The following is a 16849-nucleotide window of genomic DNA, read 5'->3' on the forward strand; positions in this document are numbered from 1 at the left end:
CTTCATGATAAATCGCTGCAGTTGCTAGGCTAATATAGAATAGAATAGAATAGGATTTTTATAGGCAACTGAAGGGTTGATATTTTCATGGTGTACTATTCAGGTGAAGTCCTCCACAGAAATTCAACAGGTAGGTGGGATCTGAACAACTTCCCACTAAAAATTTCAGAGAAGACTTTATCTGACTCATAAGAGATGCAGCTTGGTAGAAGTTTTTTCCTTTGACCTTTCGCCACTGAGCATCAGCAATAGACATTCTTTCTTACACAGAAGGGCACTATCAACAATAGTCACAGTAAAGGGTGGCAGAGTGAGAGCTGCAGAAGCATTTGGGGAGGGTAGTACTCAGTCACCCTCAGGAGTTCAACTCTGTGGGACGTAAGACCGTTTCTGTGTTAATTCCACCCCTCCTTTGAACCTAATTGCAGTAATTATATGCAAGATTGCCTTTATTTAGATTTTAAATGGTGTTTTTATTCAGTCAGTGTCACAAAATATTAAACTATAACGTGAATGCATTGCTTTTGCTCAAAGTTGGCCTATCCAAAGAAATGTTTAGCTTCAATACTAGCAAAGTAGCCCTTTGCTTACCTCCACATTCATTTTTGAATAAATTTTGCGACTGAGTGTATAAATATCCTCAAAGCTTTTAAGCCACTATGATTAATAAACTAAAAATGTTTATAAAACACAAATCAATCATTTCAGAGAGATGTTCTCTCAAGTTTTAAAAAAATAGATGTGACAGTGGTAAATTGACTGCAACCTCAAAATGAGAGAGGATGGGTTCACATGGTCAAGGTCTATTTCCTAGGAAAGGGACAGATGTTTCCCTGGGAGAGAATGGAAGATTGGGTCAATCATATGAGGGAGATATCCAAAGAATAGGTAACTACAGACTTGACAGTGGCATAATTTTGCAAAGTCACCAAATTCACACCACTTGAATTACCAAAGCATCTTCCTCCCCTACAGAGGAAGCGGCTTTCCTACAGTAGTTCTGGCTTTAGCCTCGAGACTGTGGCACTGTGTGTACGAACATGCTATGTAATATCTTAATGCATTATTCACCAGTCAGCATAAATCATTTTTTTCCTCCAAAGCCAATGAAATTCTACAGAGGAAGAAGGTCCCTTGGTAGTTCAAGTGGTATCTAGAACATCTAGCAGGCATTTGGTATATCCAGGTTTGAATTCCAGTAAAGGCAAATGGTTTTCCTCTTTGAAATTTTCACTTTCCCTTCAAAAATTGTCAATACCAAGATACTCTGCCTCTTCCATAAAGCTTTGTGCACTGAAGATATTTTAGTACTAAGTCCAGTGGCATTGCCAGGGGGGGACACAGGACCCTCCCCAAACCAATTAATTTTTACGAAATGAATTTTATGAATAGCCGAGAATGTTTCAGCAAAACAGCTTCCCGACGACCAATCTATAGTGTAATTTATGGCGCCAAATTAGCATAAAATGTGATTTCTAGAGATAAAAATGTTCACATTTTCACCAGAGGGATGTCCACCCCCTGATCACCCACGTCATGCCCTCTCCATGACACATTGTTCTGGCTGGACTATTTTCCAATGACATGAAAGGATATCTTTAAAAGTAAATACAGCTGAATGCAAAAGAATTTTCTTTTTGCCCAAAATCTTTTTTTCTATCCACCTTTTGAGATTATGATATAAGGAAAGATACATACATATGTACTTCATTTTCTTTCATGTGAACAATATGGACTTATGACCAGATTGACCTCCAAGATAATCTGAGCATATAAATCAGCTATCTCAGAGAGTCATCCACGGTGATCACACATAAACATTATCAAAAATATGAGTCTCACCGTTAAGTTTATTTGTGGAATGTTCACGGTTAAAGGTCAAATGTGGGAAGTGGGAACAAGGGTATATAAACCATTTGAATTGATTTTACGTCACTCAGTCATTGAAGCTTGTAGATTAACAGTCACAAACAGCCGATCTGAGACGCCGACGCATCGAGATATAATTATGAAGATTTTAGCAGTTTGCCTTGTTGCTCTACTAGTTGTGGGTCTGGTATCAACAGATGGTAAGCTCTTTTTTTATCATCATTTCATCTAAGTTAACTATAATTGTAGGACAACTTGGCAGCGTTGTACTATAGGTATAATACATATGCATATCTTCCTCCTTAGAGATCACACTCCAATAGCAATGTAATGAAATACCCTATTGCATCATCAGACAAATTTTCATCAAAGAAATCATTTTAAGTATTAAGATTGATTAAATTTTACAGCCCCTATGCTTCAACAAAAGGTTATTTTACTCAAATCATCAATTAAGTAAGGGGAAACTTTTGAAAATGGTGTTAGCAGAAAGGCATTAATGGAGATGCCAATCCTGTCACTGCGTCCACTAGGTAGAGTGCTTGGAACCATAGCAAAGTCAGAAAATAGTAAATGCAATAAATCTGGAGAAATAAGTTGTTTTTTTTAAGTCTAAATTCTATTTTTAAATTTAAATAATCAACTTGAATGGCTGTACTGCTAAAACTAAGCACCTGTAAGTAATGTATTTCAACATATGTACAATGCAGAATAGAGTACATGATGAAACAAAAAAATTGCTCGAGACAGGGGTGGGCAAGTAAGAAACCTAATACACTTTGGTACAAAACTTTATGAGCCTACCTAACTGAAAAACGGTAGGTACCTAATTTTCAATATTTTTTCATCCTATGGTTAATACATAGTATTGTGTACAACTTAAATTTCTAGGCCTCCACAAAAAAATTTATATGCACCTTCAAGCAGATGGTCTTAGCTATTTTTCCTTCAAAATACATAATTATAAATCTATTAGCCAGCTCAAGGTAGACAGAATTTAAGTATATTTGCTTACTATTTTAACAAAAAACCTCACAGCAAGAGCACGTCCATAACTCAGATTATTTGCTAGACCATCAATCTTTGTGATCTGTCATTAGAAAATTATTATCAATAGACCTTTCTCAATGGATGATCTACTGACAATCAAGTTTTCATCATACATCATTAAATAATTGACTACCAGTAGCTGATCAACTTGTCCCCCGAAATAAGGTTGCAGAAGTCTACCATTGACATTTTAAGTCACAACCACATTATAATGGGTTTAACAATCAACAAAGATTGAAATTAATTTATCAAGCCTACACCTCTATTACCCTCTTGAATGATGTCCACATCAATGGAAGATATTCCAAAAGCCTGATGTTGAGGTGGCATAATGACTCACTCTAAACATAATAAACATAAAGAGAATACATGAATAGTATCTCTTTCACAAAATTTCTTCTTGAGATGAAATTCATAAAAATATTTAAATGAGAATAACAGAGAAAAACTTTTAAATTTATACTGCGTGCAATGGTGCAAAAAAATACTTTTTTGTGTCGAACAGTAGAAATCACCAAGTTTTCTTCGTGGTAATGATAGAATTGTTCAACAATGACATAGCCTTAAGTTTCAAGTATGTACATTGAACTTTTGAAAAGTCCATCGCAGCTCTTACATTTAAATTGCTCCATCACATATGCAACTAATACTTATATAATACAATGATGTAATATGCATTTCGATTGTTCAAAGGATATGAGATTAACCAAGATTGTTACTATCAGGGAAGAGCTGTATCAAACAGGTAGGGATGGGTGAGAGGACATCAACTTCAAAGCTCTCCTAAATACATGTATTTAAAAGGTATTGTATAGAGTGCAGCCCCTCCAATTGAGCCACCCAAAAATTCCTTTCTGACTACAGCCTTGGTTACCATTTGGATATAGGAACATATGTACATGTTTCACTAAGGAAATATATTTTGCCAAGTCTCTTTTAGAACTACATAATTTATGAGGATTTTTCACATTCAATCAAACTTTTCAGGCACAAGTGATCTACCAAACTGTGCTTCTGATGGTACATGCCACCCAGGTGACCGATGCAAGGTGGAATGCAACACTTGTACATGCACTGACACAGGTGTTTTGGCCTGCACTCTCATCGGTTGTCTATCAACAGTTAACGCACTGGAATAAAGGTTAGTAATACATATTTCCAGATTGAATTATTTAAAAAAAATAATAACCCCACATAGCCAAAGTGAGCCATGCTAATGTGTAAAGAAAGGCTTCCTTAACACGTTCACTGCCACCTCGGTCATAATGCCCAAAACACCTGCATCATCTTCACGACCCTTCGGTCATAATAACTGAAGAGTTAGTCACATTTTTGGCCTCTCATAGCACGCCATTAGCCACAGCTACTTCGGTGCCGTGTATATGATGGCAAGCAGAAAAAGAATAGCACTTTGATGCAATGGGTGAATTCATCTAAAAATCGGCGGCAGGGAGGGTGTTAAATGTTAATATCATTTTCAATAGAAAAACCTAGAAAGGCAAGAGTATAGTCAAACATTACTTAGCTGTTGCCATATGTCTAAATCAATGAAAACGTTGCTTTTTGATCTTATTTTATGGCAAATAAAGAATTTTTATTATTAGTATCAGCAATAAATATTGAAATCGTTAGCCCTTAAAATGTCATATGGGAAGTAGTTGATATTACTTGCTACTTACATTGAATCACAATGGCTGCATCACTTTGGGTGGTGATGTTTGATATTTTTTTTATTTTGACCTCTATGAACTGACCTTTGGACATGAGGGATTTTTTTTAACAGAGGAGAGAATGTTAACAACATAAATTGGGTAATTTTATACTTGATATTGGCAATTGGTTAGGGCAACTAACAGATTAGGTCCTTAGTTCCATGAGGGACTGATAGCCAGGAAAGGCATAAGAAAAGCATAAGTATATGTATCAGCATTGGCCAGCTAGTGATGGAAAACACAAAAGGAACAAGGGCTTAATATCCAATATGATGGACAAACTGCGGTAATTGAAGTGCTATCCACAAAACACTCAAGGGTTTCCCCTGAAAAAAAAACTTCTCCATCACTAAGATTTTAACTCCAGCCCATGGGGTGGAAAACCAATTTCAAACCACCAAATCAACCCTTACCTCACCCATAATATCTCCTCAAAAGAATACTCATTAGCTGTAGACTCCATAAAAGGTGGGGAAACAACCACTACCAAAGCATTCAAGCAAGGAAACAGTTAAAATAAGTAAGGATGCGTACAAAGGATAAACATCCACAAAGCAGGAAACCCAAGACACAGATGGAAAGTAGGAGCCAATGAAATAGCATACAGAGAGAAATGGTGCAGAATATCATACAAAAATTACTTGCAAGGGCCAAAACATTATGTACAAAATATGTTGAAAATTTAATACCTAAAACTTAGAGAAATTATGCACGGGCAGGGAAAGATGCAGGTTTGATAAGTTTATACAATTTGGAAATTTAATTACATATGGGTAACATAACCAAGTGGGAAAAGAAGAAGAATCTGACAAACACAAAACCCATGGAAAACTAACATATGGTAAGTGAGATATGGAGTGAAAATCTAAATCAATCGGTGAAGAAACTTTTAAATCCTAAAATTGCACCACAAATACTGTTTCGACGAGAAAAATTGACATGATTTTCCCCAGTACTTGAAAATTAAGCACATCAATCACCCCTGAGTTAAACCTGAATGTATTTTGGCTTAAAAATTAGTAGTTTTGTTCTGAAAATTTTTATATATTAATGAGCAATTAACATGAGAAAATTTTAAAATAGTATTTATTTTATTAATTTTATGCATTTTTAACTAAACACGTGCATTCCTTCATTTTGAAAAACCCACAAAAAGATCAAGCAGCACATTACACTACCAAATTCATGAATTAATTAGCAATTTGTAAAGGAATAAATTACCACAATATTACCTAAAAGAAATAGTCCACTCCTCTATCTTACCAGAGAACCAGACATCTAGGATAAACTTACGACCCCATTGACCTTCAGGTTAATCTATACACATCATCATTTACGCTCATAAAGCCAATCAAGTTGACCACAGATAAACATCATTGCAGTCATGAGTCCTCTTGCTCAAGGTTCACAATAGAAATGTTGATGTATAAAGGTCAAAAATGGCAAATAGGGGTGAGTATGAAGCTTTTGAAATACTTTCCAGTCATTCTGTGATTGAAGCTTGTAGGATTAACATTCATAGATCAGTGCATCTGAGAAACACACCAGCAGAATAAAGATGAAGACTTTAGCTATTGCACTTATTGCTTTGCTAGTTGTGGGACTGGTTTCAGCTGATGGTAAGCCTTCATTTTTTAAATTACTCATTCTAACTTTATTTAAAACCAAGGCATGTTTATCCTGTTATTATTTAGCCTATTACTATCATAAGTATATATGCATTCCTCCGTAAATGCCTCACTACCATAAAAATACCATAAGATAAGGTATGAAATGCTTTTCCACACAAAATATATTTACAAACTTTTCTCAGGTATTCCTTTGGTGTAGGACATAGGCTACTGCTGACTGCCCTGATAAAAATTAGAACTAAATATGGCAGAGGTAGTAATAAGGCCGCTATACACGGTGAATGATCATGCGAATGACCATGCTGAATGATCACGTGATCATTCACAGGATCATGCGAGCGAAATAGAGCATGTTCTAATTTTCACTGAATGATGACGGTTCATTCGCGAACGTTTCCGTTATACACGGCAAATGATTTCATTCGCATGATCATTCAGCATGATCATTCACATGATCATTCACCGTGTATAGCGCCCTATAGAAAAGCCGACAATATCCAACATAGAATGAAACCCGAGATAACTTTGAAAATAATGTACCTACTCACTCCATGCTTAAACCTTAAGCTAGGTTTGGATTAATGAGGATAGAGCTCACCCTGGATTAAAATTCATGCTTGTGAATAGTGCACACTTAATGTAGGCTTGCCTGATCCTTTCCTGCGCCAGTTTTTTTGAGGCACCTGCAGTCTTTGAATTAGGAGTAGAGTATACCTACTGACAATCATACCACCATACCCTCAGTAAATACCATAAAATACCCTAACTTTCATTATCAGACATACTTTCAAAAAATATGTATACACATAATTTAGGACCATTTCAAGCACTTAAAGTTCAAGCGTGGGATGAGTTAGAAGCAGGAGTTAAAGTGGGGGAATGATGCTCAAATCAGTGAGGTTTTTAGATGATCAGGCTTTGATTAAACCATTTAGCAATAGGGCAATAGGCTTTTATGGATGCATCAGACAAGCAGTATGGTATGCGGATAAATCACAAGAAGACCAAAGTTATGCTATTTTGTCAAGCATTACAAGTTAGGAATATGAGGGTCAAGAAATAAATGGATGGTCACAAACTTGAGCAGGTGGAGCAATTCAAATATTTGGGCAGCCTGTCAGTGGGAAACTGATACAGCAGTAGAACATCAGGAAGGGATTGTGCTAATAAAGGAGGTATTTGCGACTGTGAAAGAGCTGATGAGGAGATTGCTATGTAAGAGTGTAAAGAAAAGGGCAGTGAAGAGTCTGATCTGGGGTGTAGTGCTTTGGGGTGCAGAAATATGGACGATTAGGAAGGTGATGGAGGAAACCTTAGAGATGTGGGAGTGGAAGGGATATTCAAATCCACTTTAGAGGGAAGAATGTAAGGCAAGTGGGGGAGGGGAAGGAAAGAATAGGATTTATTGCTAGAATGATATAGAGTGAATTTGTGAATTGTGAATTCTTGTGAATACTTGTGAATTAACGAGTAAGTCCAATCAAGGCAGGTTGAGCCATTTTATAGGCAGAAGCTAACAAGCTCCATGTAAACCTACATTAACTTGTATAATGCATTAATCATATCATCCACTATGCTTCAAATAAATGCCATTTTTAGCTTCATTGATTGTGAATTTTCATGATTTTTACAAAAATATTCTTTTTCACAAATGGTCCTTTACAAGTGCAAATTTACTCATTTATCTCTCAAGAATTTTAAAACCAAGAACAGATAGTGAATCCATAACTTTGGTGAAAGAGGAACTTCAAGAAAATGATCCTTTCTGAAAGACGATTGATGTGACATGATTTCTCTGAACACTTCAGAATGAAGGACAGGGGTAATTCTTTCTGGAGGCATAGCAATTATAAAAGAAATAATATGATTGGGAAAGAGGGTATTTTTTTAAAGAGCTGAATTTCCATTTATGAAAGTTTTATTACTAACTGTATTGGATATGTAGCCACAAATAATGCCACTAAGTCACCCACAACTATTGTATTCCAAGATGAAATTCAGAGCTACAGACTGTTTGCTGAGCAGAAGAGAGAAATAGAATTGCAAAAAAGGGGTGGCAACAATATCGATACCTCCACAGCAAAAGTGCTCGACAATCATCCACCAAATCAAATCCACTCATCTAGTAGCCCTAGTACAGTAGATTCTGTTTAATGGGTCCACCGGTTACTTGGGGCAGCCGCTTAATTGGGGCAGATCTTGAAGAACAGAACCCAATAGAGGAATATCCCAGAGTATTCTCCACTTCATTGGGACAGCATGCCGCTTTATTGGGCCATGAGTTGGCGACATAGACTCTATACTCGCGACTAAATTAAAATTTTTTGTTTTCAGAATACTATTTTTTTATATTTTCCTCCTTTTATTTACCCTTATTTTTCACAAATGCTCCTATTCTTGGCCTATTTTGAAAGCTCTTGTTGTTATAATATCCGCGACAGGATGGGACTTTTCTTTAATAGGACTTAGTAAAAGACATTCATTCAGGGTCGCCCGACGCTGTGAAAAATATATTTTAAACTAAATTGTTATAATTCTTAAAAATGATAATAAATTAACTAAACTTGCTGATTTATTAATCAAAGTAATAGTTTATTAAACTTATGTTGCATTATAAACTTTCTTTAGTCTTCTTTCCATCATTTCAACGTTTGTTTATGCCCATATACAGGATATTTTGCCTAATTGGGGCAAAGTGCACAAGTCCCAATACGTCCCAATTAACCAGAATCTACTGTAGTACTAGATGACAAATTCCTCCATCATTTCACTACCAGATTATACCCCATTTCAATTGGTTTCCATTCTCCAATAGGGTAGATTCCTTCATCAAAGAAAACGAAAGGCATTGATTGCAATTCGTTACCCACCATTAGTGTATTCATAATATACAAATTATTTGGCTTTAGAAATCTCGGTTTAGATGAATGTTAATGGTCAATTTTAACCTCATTTGAAAAAAAAAAAACAGATTGGCGCCCATGCGATGCCACTCCACGTGACGTCTCAGGGACCTAGTTTTTATACGAGTAGATGGGAGTTTTACATCGTCTGAGATTACCAATGCATGCATGAGGCACAGAGCTCAGGGAAACATGTCTTAATAATCACCTATTAAAACTGGCTCAGATCGGAAAGTTTCCTTCGTTTGATAAGGTATTAATGATCCTTATTTAAGCCAAGCGCTATCAGCTAGCATGGTACATTGCTACCTACAAGCATCCTGCGTCGTATCGGCGCTCAGAGCCTCACCCCAAGGTCACCTCACTTGCGGCAGCAGGAACCAGAACAACGTCATGTGGAGTTTTCCCGGGCATCAACACACTTACCACCATCGCATTTTCGCGTGCTTGAAAATTTTCACTTTTCATTTAATTGCGAAAAAGAGATATCGTCATTTAAAAATCTTAAAGTGTGAAATATGCACTCCAGGAGTAATAATCTTTCGATTTAGGCAACAAAAAAATAATAGGAAACCACCCTATTGAATGTACATAAAACAACTAGTGAACACACAAGGTGAATATTAATAAGTTTTCTAGGCAAATAATATGCATAGAATATTCTCTGGTTTGGCACCAGGCGTGGTTTTGAAGGGTTAAGCTTTTGATGTGTGACTCACTCATCATCATCAAGGCAAAGATTGCTATGAATGCTAACAACTTTTTTTATTGAGTTATGGTCTCCATATGAGGCTGATGTTTTGCCTAGAATCTTGACTAAGTTTCTCCTCCATCATAATTATTTCAATAACTTATCCCTGTATCCCTATGACTGGCAATTAATCAGTCACTTGTGGTTTTCATAATGTATGCAAAATAACTCAAGATAAAGGGAGAAAAATTACAATTTGAAGCTAGAGACTCTTTAGGGTTCAGATCAACGTTATCCTTCAAGGCAGAGTGAAACTTCTGTCCTAATAGTGATAACCATATCCAGCATTACGGTGGTTTCCTATTATTTTTTTACTGCCTAAATCGAAAAATTATTACTCCTGGAGTACGTATTTCACGCTTTTAGATTTTTAAATGACGATATCTATTTTTCGCGATTAAATGATAAGTGAAAATTTTCTAGCGTGCGAAAACGCGACGCGTAAGTATGAATGTCGGGAAATCTCTCCGTGTGACGTATTTCTGGTTCCCGCTGCCGCCTTGTGAGGTGACCTTGAGGTGAGTTGAGCGCTGATACGATGCAGGCTTCTAGCGGGTAGCTGAGTACCCTGCTGGCTGGTAGCGCTTGGCTTAAATAAGTATTATTAATACCATATCAAATGAAGAAAACTTTCCGACCTTAGCCAGTTTTAATAAGTGATTATTAAGACATGTTTCCCTGAGCTCTGCGCCTCATGCATGCATTGGTAATCTCAGACTACGTATAACTCCTATCTTCTCGTATAGAAACTAGGTCCCTGTGACGTCACATGGAGTGGCATCGCATGGGCGCCAATCTGTTTTTTTTTTCAAATGAGGTTAAAATTGACCATTGCCATTCGTCTAAACCGGTATTTCTAAAATGAAATAATTTGTATATTATGAATACAGTAATGGTGGGTAACGAATCGCAATCAATGACTTTTGTTTTCTTTGATGAAGGAAACTACCCTATTAGTTTATGACATAAAGACAAATGGAACACTACCGAAAAATTAGTTTATAAAAGGCTTACCCACAGCCAAACCTGAGAATATATTGCAAGCTACTAGGTGACTACAAAAAAAATCTACACAACAGCCAAATAAGGTCCTAAAGATTAGAATTCTCTCCAACACATTTTGTGCCCATTCACCAAGACCACAGTATACAGCATGTATGTGTAAAATCAACCATTTGTTAGCAAGAACTATAAGAACACAACCTAAACCCAGACAATTTTTGAGACCACTAGCAAAAACATCATTCATTGCTACCATAAATAATTATTAGCTGACCTTACTCAATTGATGGCCCTTTGACAATTAATGTTACGATCCAGTATTGGTTGACCATTAAGTCGGCTGATGATGAACATTCAAGAGATCAATGGATAAAAGTTTACAAAGCCTGCTATGTACATTTGAAGTCATTATCACAAGATTAATGGTCTACAAATCTAAGGTGATTGGAATTGATTGATCAAGCCTTTACCTACACCCTTCTCAACCACGATGTTTACATCAAACATACTTTTGGGAACTTAGGTTGGTTCAAGGTACTTCACCAGAATGACATTGGTAATACATACACTTCTTACACCATAGTTCAATGTATGAATACTTAATTTTATATTCAATCCAACTTTTCAGGCTCAAGTGAACTACCAGAATGTCCCTCTGATGCTACATGTCAGCCAGGTTTCCAATGCAAGAGGGAATGCAACACTTGTACATGCACTGACACAGGTGTTTTGGCCTGCACTAAGATAGGCTGTCTAAGGGCACCTACTGTGGAGGAATAGAGGTTAGTAACATTTCTTACAGAAGCCTAAAATTTAAAAAAATTTAAAGCCACAAATAGCCAACTGCAATGGTAAAGGATGGCCTGGCCCATAGGGTAGCAGGGCTCAAGCTCTCACAGAAATTTGTTAAGGCTTTCCAAAAATACATACATTAATATTGATTCAGTTAACAAAAGATTCATTACCACATACTAATTTATACATAAACTTTTTTCTTGAGAAAAAGAAATCTTTCTGAAAACGGATAGAAAATCATGCAGTTAAATTATATTCCGAGCATAATATTTTAAAAAATTAAAGAGAATGCAAAGATATACTTGCCAGCATTGAAACTATATAGAGTCACCAAATAGAAACATACCACAAAGGATAGATTGTTTGCCTTGATCAGGGCTCAAACTAAGATCTCCTGAAATTAAACTAAGATCTAATCTAAGAACTAAGAATTGGCAATCACATATGTATAAATACATTCAGTGAGATGTCAGGGGCCCAGGCTAATGTTGAGACCAAATGCAACCATAGCGAAGTATACCATAGTTACATAAGTATAGATATATTATACATACTATCTACAACATTAAGGGCACAAAAGTATACATCTATTTACACAGGTTTCTTTACCAAAGATTTTGTGGCGACTTGAGAGGATTAGATGGAGTAATACTGCCCTATAAAGTGTGTGTGTGGTCTGGCGTGATGGTCCCAAGGCAGAGGCTGAACAATGACCGTAAAAGGTGTTATCTCTTTCCAATTTTTTTGGAAAAAATCATGGACTAGCCAGTTTTGAACTTCTATAGAACCAGTAGCAAATTATGTACCCAAGAGCAAAAATAAGTACAGTAAAACCTCTATGTAGTGAACCTCTTTATATCCTAAACCTCCATACATCATACCACCCCTACGGTCCCGTCTGATTTACATGTAAATTTATAGGCAAACCTCTATGTAGTGAACCTCTTTATATCGTAAAACCTCCACTTATCATACCAAGGAGATACCCCCGAGACGGCCTAACTACCTCTGCAAATCGTACCGAGACAACAAGAGACCATTAATGCAGCCGTGATTACCTACATCGAATGACATTTTCAGCAATGAATGTTTCACTCTTTTTTTTTCTTATATACCTTTAATATGCTGTAATTTTCACGTTAACCATTAGTTGTGGCCATTTTGTTCCATATGAGAGCATACCTTAGAGTAAATAAGAAAAAGATATCCAACTATCCTAATCATTTTAAGTGACTGTTGAATTGAGAAAGATCATATAATTTTCTCCCGAATCTTAGTAAAAATCATGCGATAGCACTCGCTTTCTGTAATTATTAAATAGTAAATATATGTTCACTGATGTATGCATGCTTGTTTAAACATATAAATATAATGTTATAAAAGACAGTAGTGCCTTTCATTTCCAAAGGATATGAAAAAATGGTGCCTATCACTGAAACCTCTCTATAGTGAACCTCCATACATCAAATTGCCCAAATTTTGGTCCCCTCCATTACGATGTAAAGAGGTTTTACTGTAATAGTAACTTTATTGAACCAAGCCAAAAAAATACAATTTTATTAATCCATTCATTAAAAAAATTCTTTTCATTCTAACATAAGGGTGATATCAACTGTTTTCTCTAAATATCTTTAAGCAGTACGAAAGAGGAAAACATGAACTACTCGATCAGATAATTTTTTTCTATATTGCATGAAAATATGTGCTTTAAACCTTTCATTAAGAAGTATTTTTTGTTCACAATCAGACAGATTCAAAATATTAGTTTCCACTGAAACTCAAAAGTAACTTGAATCTTGAAAATAGCACTGTTGTGTTCGAGGGTGAGCATTACAACTAACATAATTGAGAATTTAAGAAGTATGCTTCATGAATAAAATTATAACTCTCAATAGGAGTACTTTAAAAGCAAACTGTAACATATTTAGGGAAAAGTAAATAATTACTAAATAAAACTTAAAGCAAGCTTTCAGAATTAATACAGCAAGAATTATTTGCCCTCATAGACAAGTAATGCATTATGGTTAAAAAAATTCTATTAATACTAAATAGTTTGTTTCTTTTGCCAATAGGTAATGTATACTGAAAACAAGTTGCAACAGAAGAAAGCCGATTGTAAATGGACATCCCTCAAGTTATTGAACACACCACCTTAAAAAATGATGATATTATGTACTCATTACACATAGCAATAAAATAAACAAGTTATTAAGCAAATTCAAAGAATTATGAGTTTATGTTTACCTTAAATAGGTAACTGGGGTAATCTATCATTCACAGATCAAAAAATTATTGTGACATACTACGTGCAATTTCATACCTTCCTAACAAGAAATAAAATTGACAGGACAATTTACATAATGTATTGCCTTCACCATACCTATTGCTATGTCTTTAAACAGCATTAAGAATAGCAACATGAATTACCACAGAGGACTGCAAAATTCTCATGGGATATTTTAACTTATCAGATTGCCAAGGGCTCATTGATTGCCTGTGGCCCACTTTGATCGTAAGTGTTCATGGAGTAAAAGATCCCCACAATTAGGGCAAGGATCTATGTTTAAGCTTTCATACTTCAATTCTATCTCACAAAATAAATTTGAATGTTCAATAAATCACATACATGAGGCCAAAAAAAAAAATAAAGCCTTATCAAACTTGTGAGCAAAGGTTAGAATTCAAGTTGATTGAGGTCATTTCTAAATAAGGCACGAGCCTCTTAAATCCATTCTGAGAAATCAAATCACAGCTCACACTACTACCAGCCACCAAATCAACGACAGCCACCAGCAGAAGAAATATGAAGACTTTATCAATTGCCATAATTGTTATGTTAGCTATTGGAGTGGTTTCAGTGATTGGTGAGTGAAAAGTTTTGACCAATATTTTGTTCAATGCCATACTTGTTCATTAGGTTAAATACCACATGTTTCAAATTGAAATAGTATGTATAGTGCTTGAGATACTGAAGGAATCACCAATTATTCAAATAATTGGCATCTGTTTACAAAAAACATACATTCGAGTAGGGATACAATTCTTCAGATTCAGGTTAGAATTGCAGAAAAACAAAATTATTTTTTCATGGTAAATTTTATCCTTGGTTTTTGTGGGTGAGGTAGTTAATCATTAATTTTTTTGAACACTCAACCTCATATTTGTGACTCATTTGATGACTCTATAATTGCAATGATAAATACGTCCACCGTAAGAGTTGCTCTGGAAATGACCATTAGAATAGAAAAAAAAAACAATTGCTTAGGTGAAGGAGTGCTTATGGGAAAATCCACTTAGGAGTAATGTAAATTTGAAAATAATCACATGTATTTGAACATTTCGTGGAATCAACAAAAACTTTTGACATTGGTGACTGAGAAAGTTAAGCCAGCAGATAACCTTGAGGGCTGAGGAAATATGATCACAGCACACTCCCGATTATCTGGCTGCGGTTTATCCAGTTTGCGGATTATCTGCTCATGATTTTAACTGTCACTCAGTTTTTCTGCGATCTTTATAAAAAAAATTAAATCGGACGCAAAATCATCGGAATTACTGCATTAATGCTAGGATAAACTGGGCTTATTACATATTTCCATTAGAATCCCCGAATGGATCATTAATAATACGAGTACAACCATGTTATTGCCGCTAAAAAGATAGCGAACTGGTGAAAAAAAAACTCATTGAGTCCGGGAAGCACTCTAAAATAACAGAATAACTGCATAAATAACAATACTACAGTAAAACCTCTTTACATCGTAATGGAGGGGACCAAAATTTGGGCAATTTGATGTATGGAGGCTCACTATAGAGAGGTTTTAGTGATAGGCACCATTTTTTCATATTCTTTGGAAACGAAAGGCACTACTGTATTTTAAACCATTATTTTTATGTGTTTAAACAAACATGCATGCATCATTGAACATATATTTCTTATTTAATAATTACAGAAAGCGAGCACTATCGCATGATTTTTACCATAATTCGAGAGAAAATGATGTGATCTCTCTCAATTCAATAGTCACTTAAAATGAATCGGATTGTTGGATACCTTTTTTTCTTATTTACTGTAAGGTATGCTCTCATATTGAACAAAATGGCCACAACTAATGATTACAGCATGAAAATTACAGGATATTAAAGGTATATAAGAAAAAAAATGAAACATTTACTGCTGAAAATGTCATTCCATGAACATAATCGCGGCTGCATTAATGGCCTCTTGTTGCCTCCGTACTATTTGTGGAGGTAGTTCGGCCATCTCGGGGGTATCTCCTTGGTATGATAAGTGGAGCCACATTTACCCTTAACTTTTTTCTATAAAAGCTGGCAAAGAAAATCCAGTACATTTTTTTTCATCATAAAATAATTATAATCCAAGTTTTAGTTTATTACTGTTGAAATATAAAAATGTCAGCATGGAAGAAGAGGAGTTTATAGAAAACCCACTTGATAGAAAAGAGTGCAGGAAATAAAGAATTTGAGAAAGCAAAGAGATTCCAAAAAATAGACCAAAAAACCATGGATGAAGTTATGCAAGAGAAGATGTTACCTCATTAACTATTAAGTACGATGGAACTTTTAGGTTGACGACCGTGGTGATCCTCTTTAATACATTGTGTATGGAAAAATATGTACTTATCATAGATGAAAAACAGCACAAAAAAATGGATAAAACAACATTTGATTTTCAGTTCATATCAGTGGCATAAATAGGAATATGCATTGGGGGGGATGAAGGAGCCTGGGGGGTCGACTCCATGACCTGGACCCCCTGGGAACCACCATCCAGGGGTGTCCAGGAAAATGTTTGAAAAATGGCATTTGCTGGAAATACATTTTACATCATTTTGGCACTTAAAATTTAACTTTAAGCAGATGCAGTTATTATACGTCAAAACTATAATAGTTACTTAATAATTTATGAGGTAACATCTTCTCTTGCATAACTTCATCCATGGTTTTTTGGTCTATTCTTTGGAATCTCTTTGCTTCCTCAAATTCTTTACTTCCACTCTTTTCTATCAATTGGGTTTTCTATAAACTCCTCTTCTTCCATGCTGACATCTTCATATTTCAACAGTAATAAACTAAAACATGGATCATAATTATTTTATGATGAAAAAAATAGTT

The 16849-nt window shown here is 35.4% G+C and overlaps 1 protein-coding gene across 6 annotated transcripts in view; it reads left to right on the forward strand.

Moving 5' to 3' along the window:
• Positions 1-1939: 1939 nt before the first annotated feature.
• The window catches only part of LOC124154093, a 51488-nt gene continuing 36578 nt past the window's right edge, over positions 1940-16849 (forward strand). Inside the window, exons 1-4 of one of the 6 annotated variants that reach the window (XR_006863826.1) lie at positions 6095-6250; positions 11547-11700; positions 12313-12435; positions 13786-14577. Coding sequence is in view for 1 of the 6 variants with exons in the window: in XM_046527603.1 (XP_046383559.1) it covers positions 2067-2069; positions 3907-4060; positions 11547-11698 (309 nt within the window). In the remaining 5 variants the exon portion in view is untranslated. Of the gene's footprint in view, positions 2070-3906; positions 4061-6068; positions 6251-11546; positions 11703-12312; positions 12436-13785; positions 14578-16849 lie in introns of those variants that run through there. The other 5 variants (XM_046527603.1, XR_006863825.1, XR_006863829.1 and 2 more) reach the window with 5 other exon arrangements.

Source organism: Ischnura elegans, chromosome 2 (genome assembly GCF_921293095.1).
Source record: "Ischnura elegans chromosome 2, ioIscEleg1.1, whole genome shotgun sequence".
In the NCBI taxonomy this organism is placed as follows: Eukaryota; Metazoa; Arthropoda; class Insecta; order Odonata; family Coenagrionidae; genus Ischnura; species Ischnura elegans.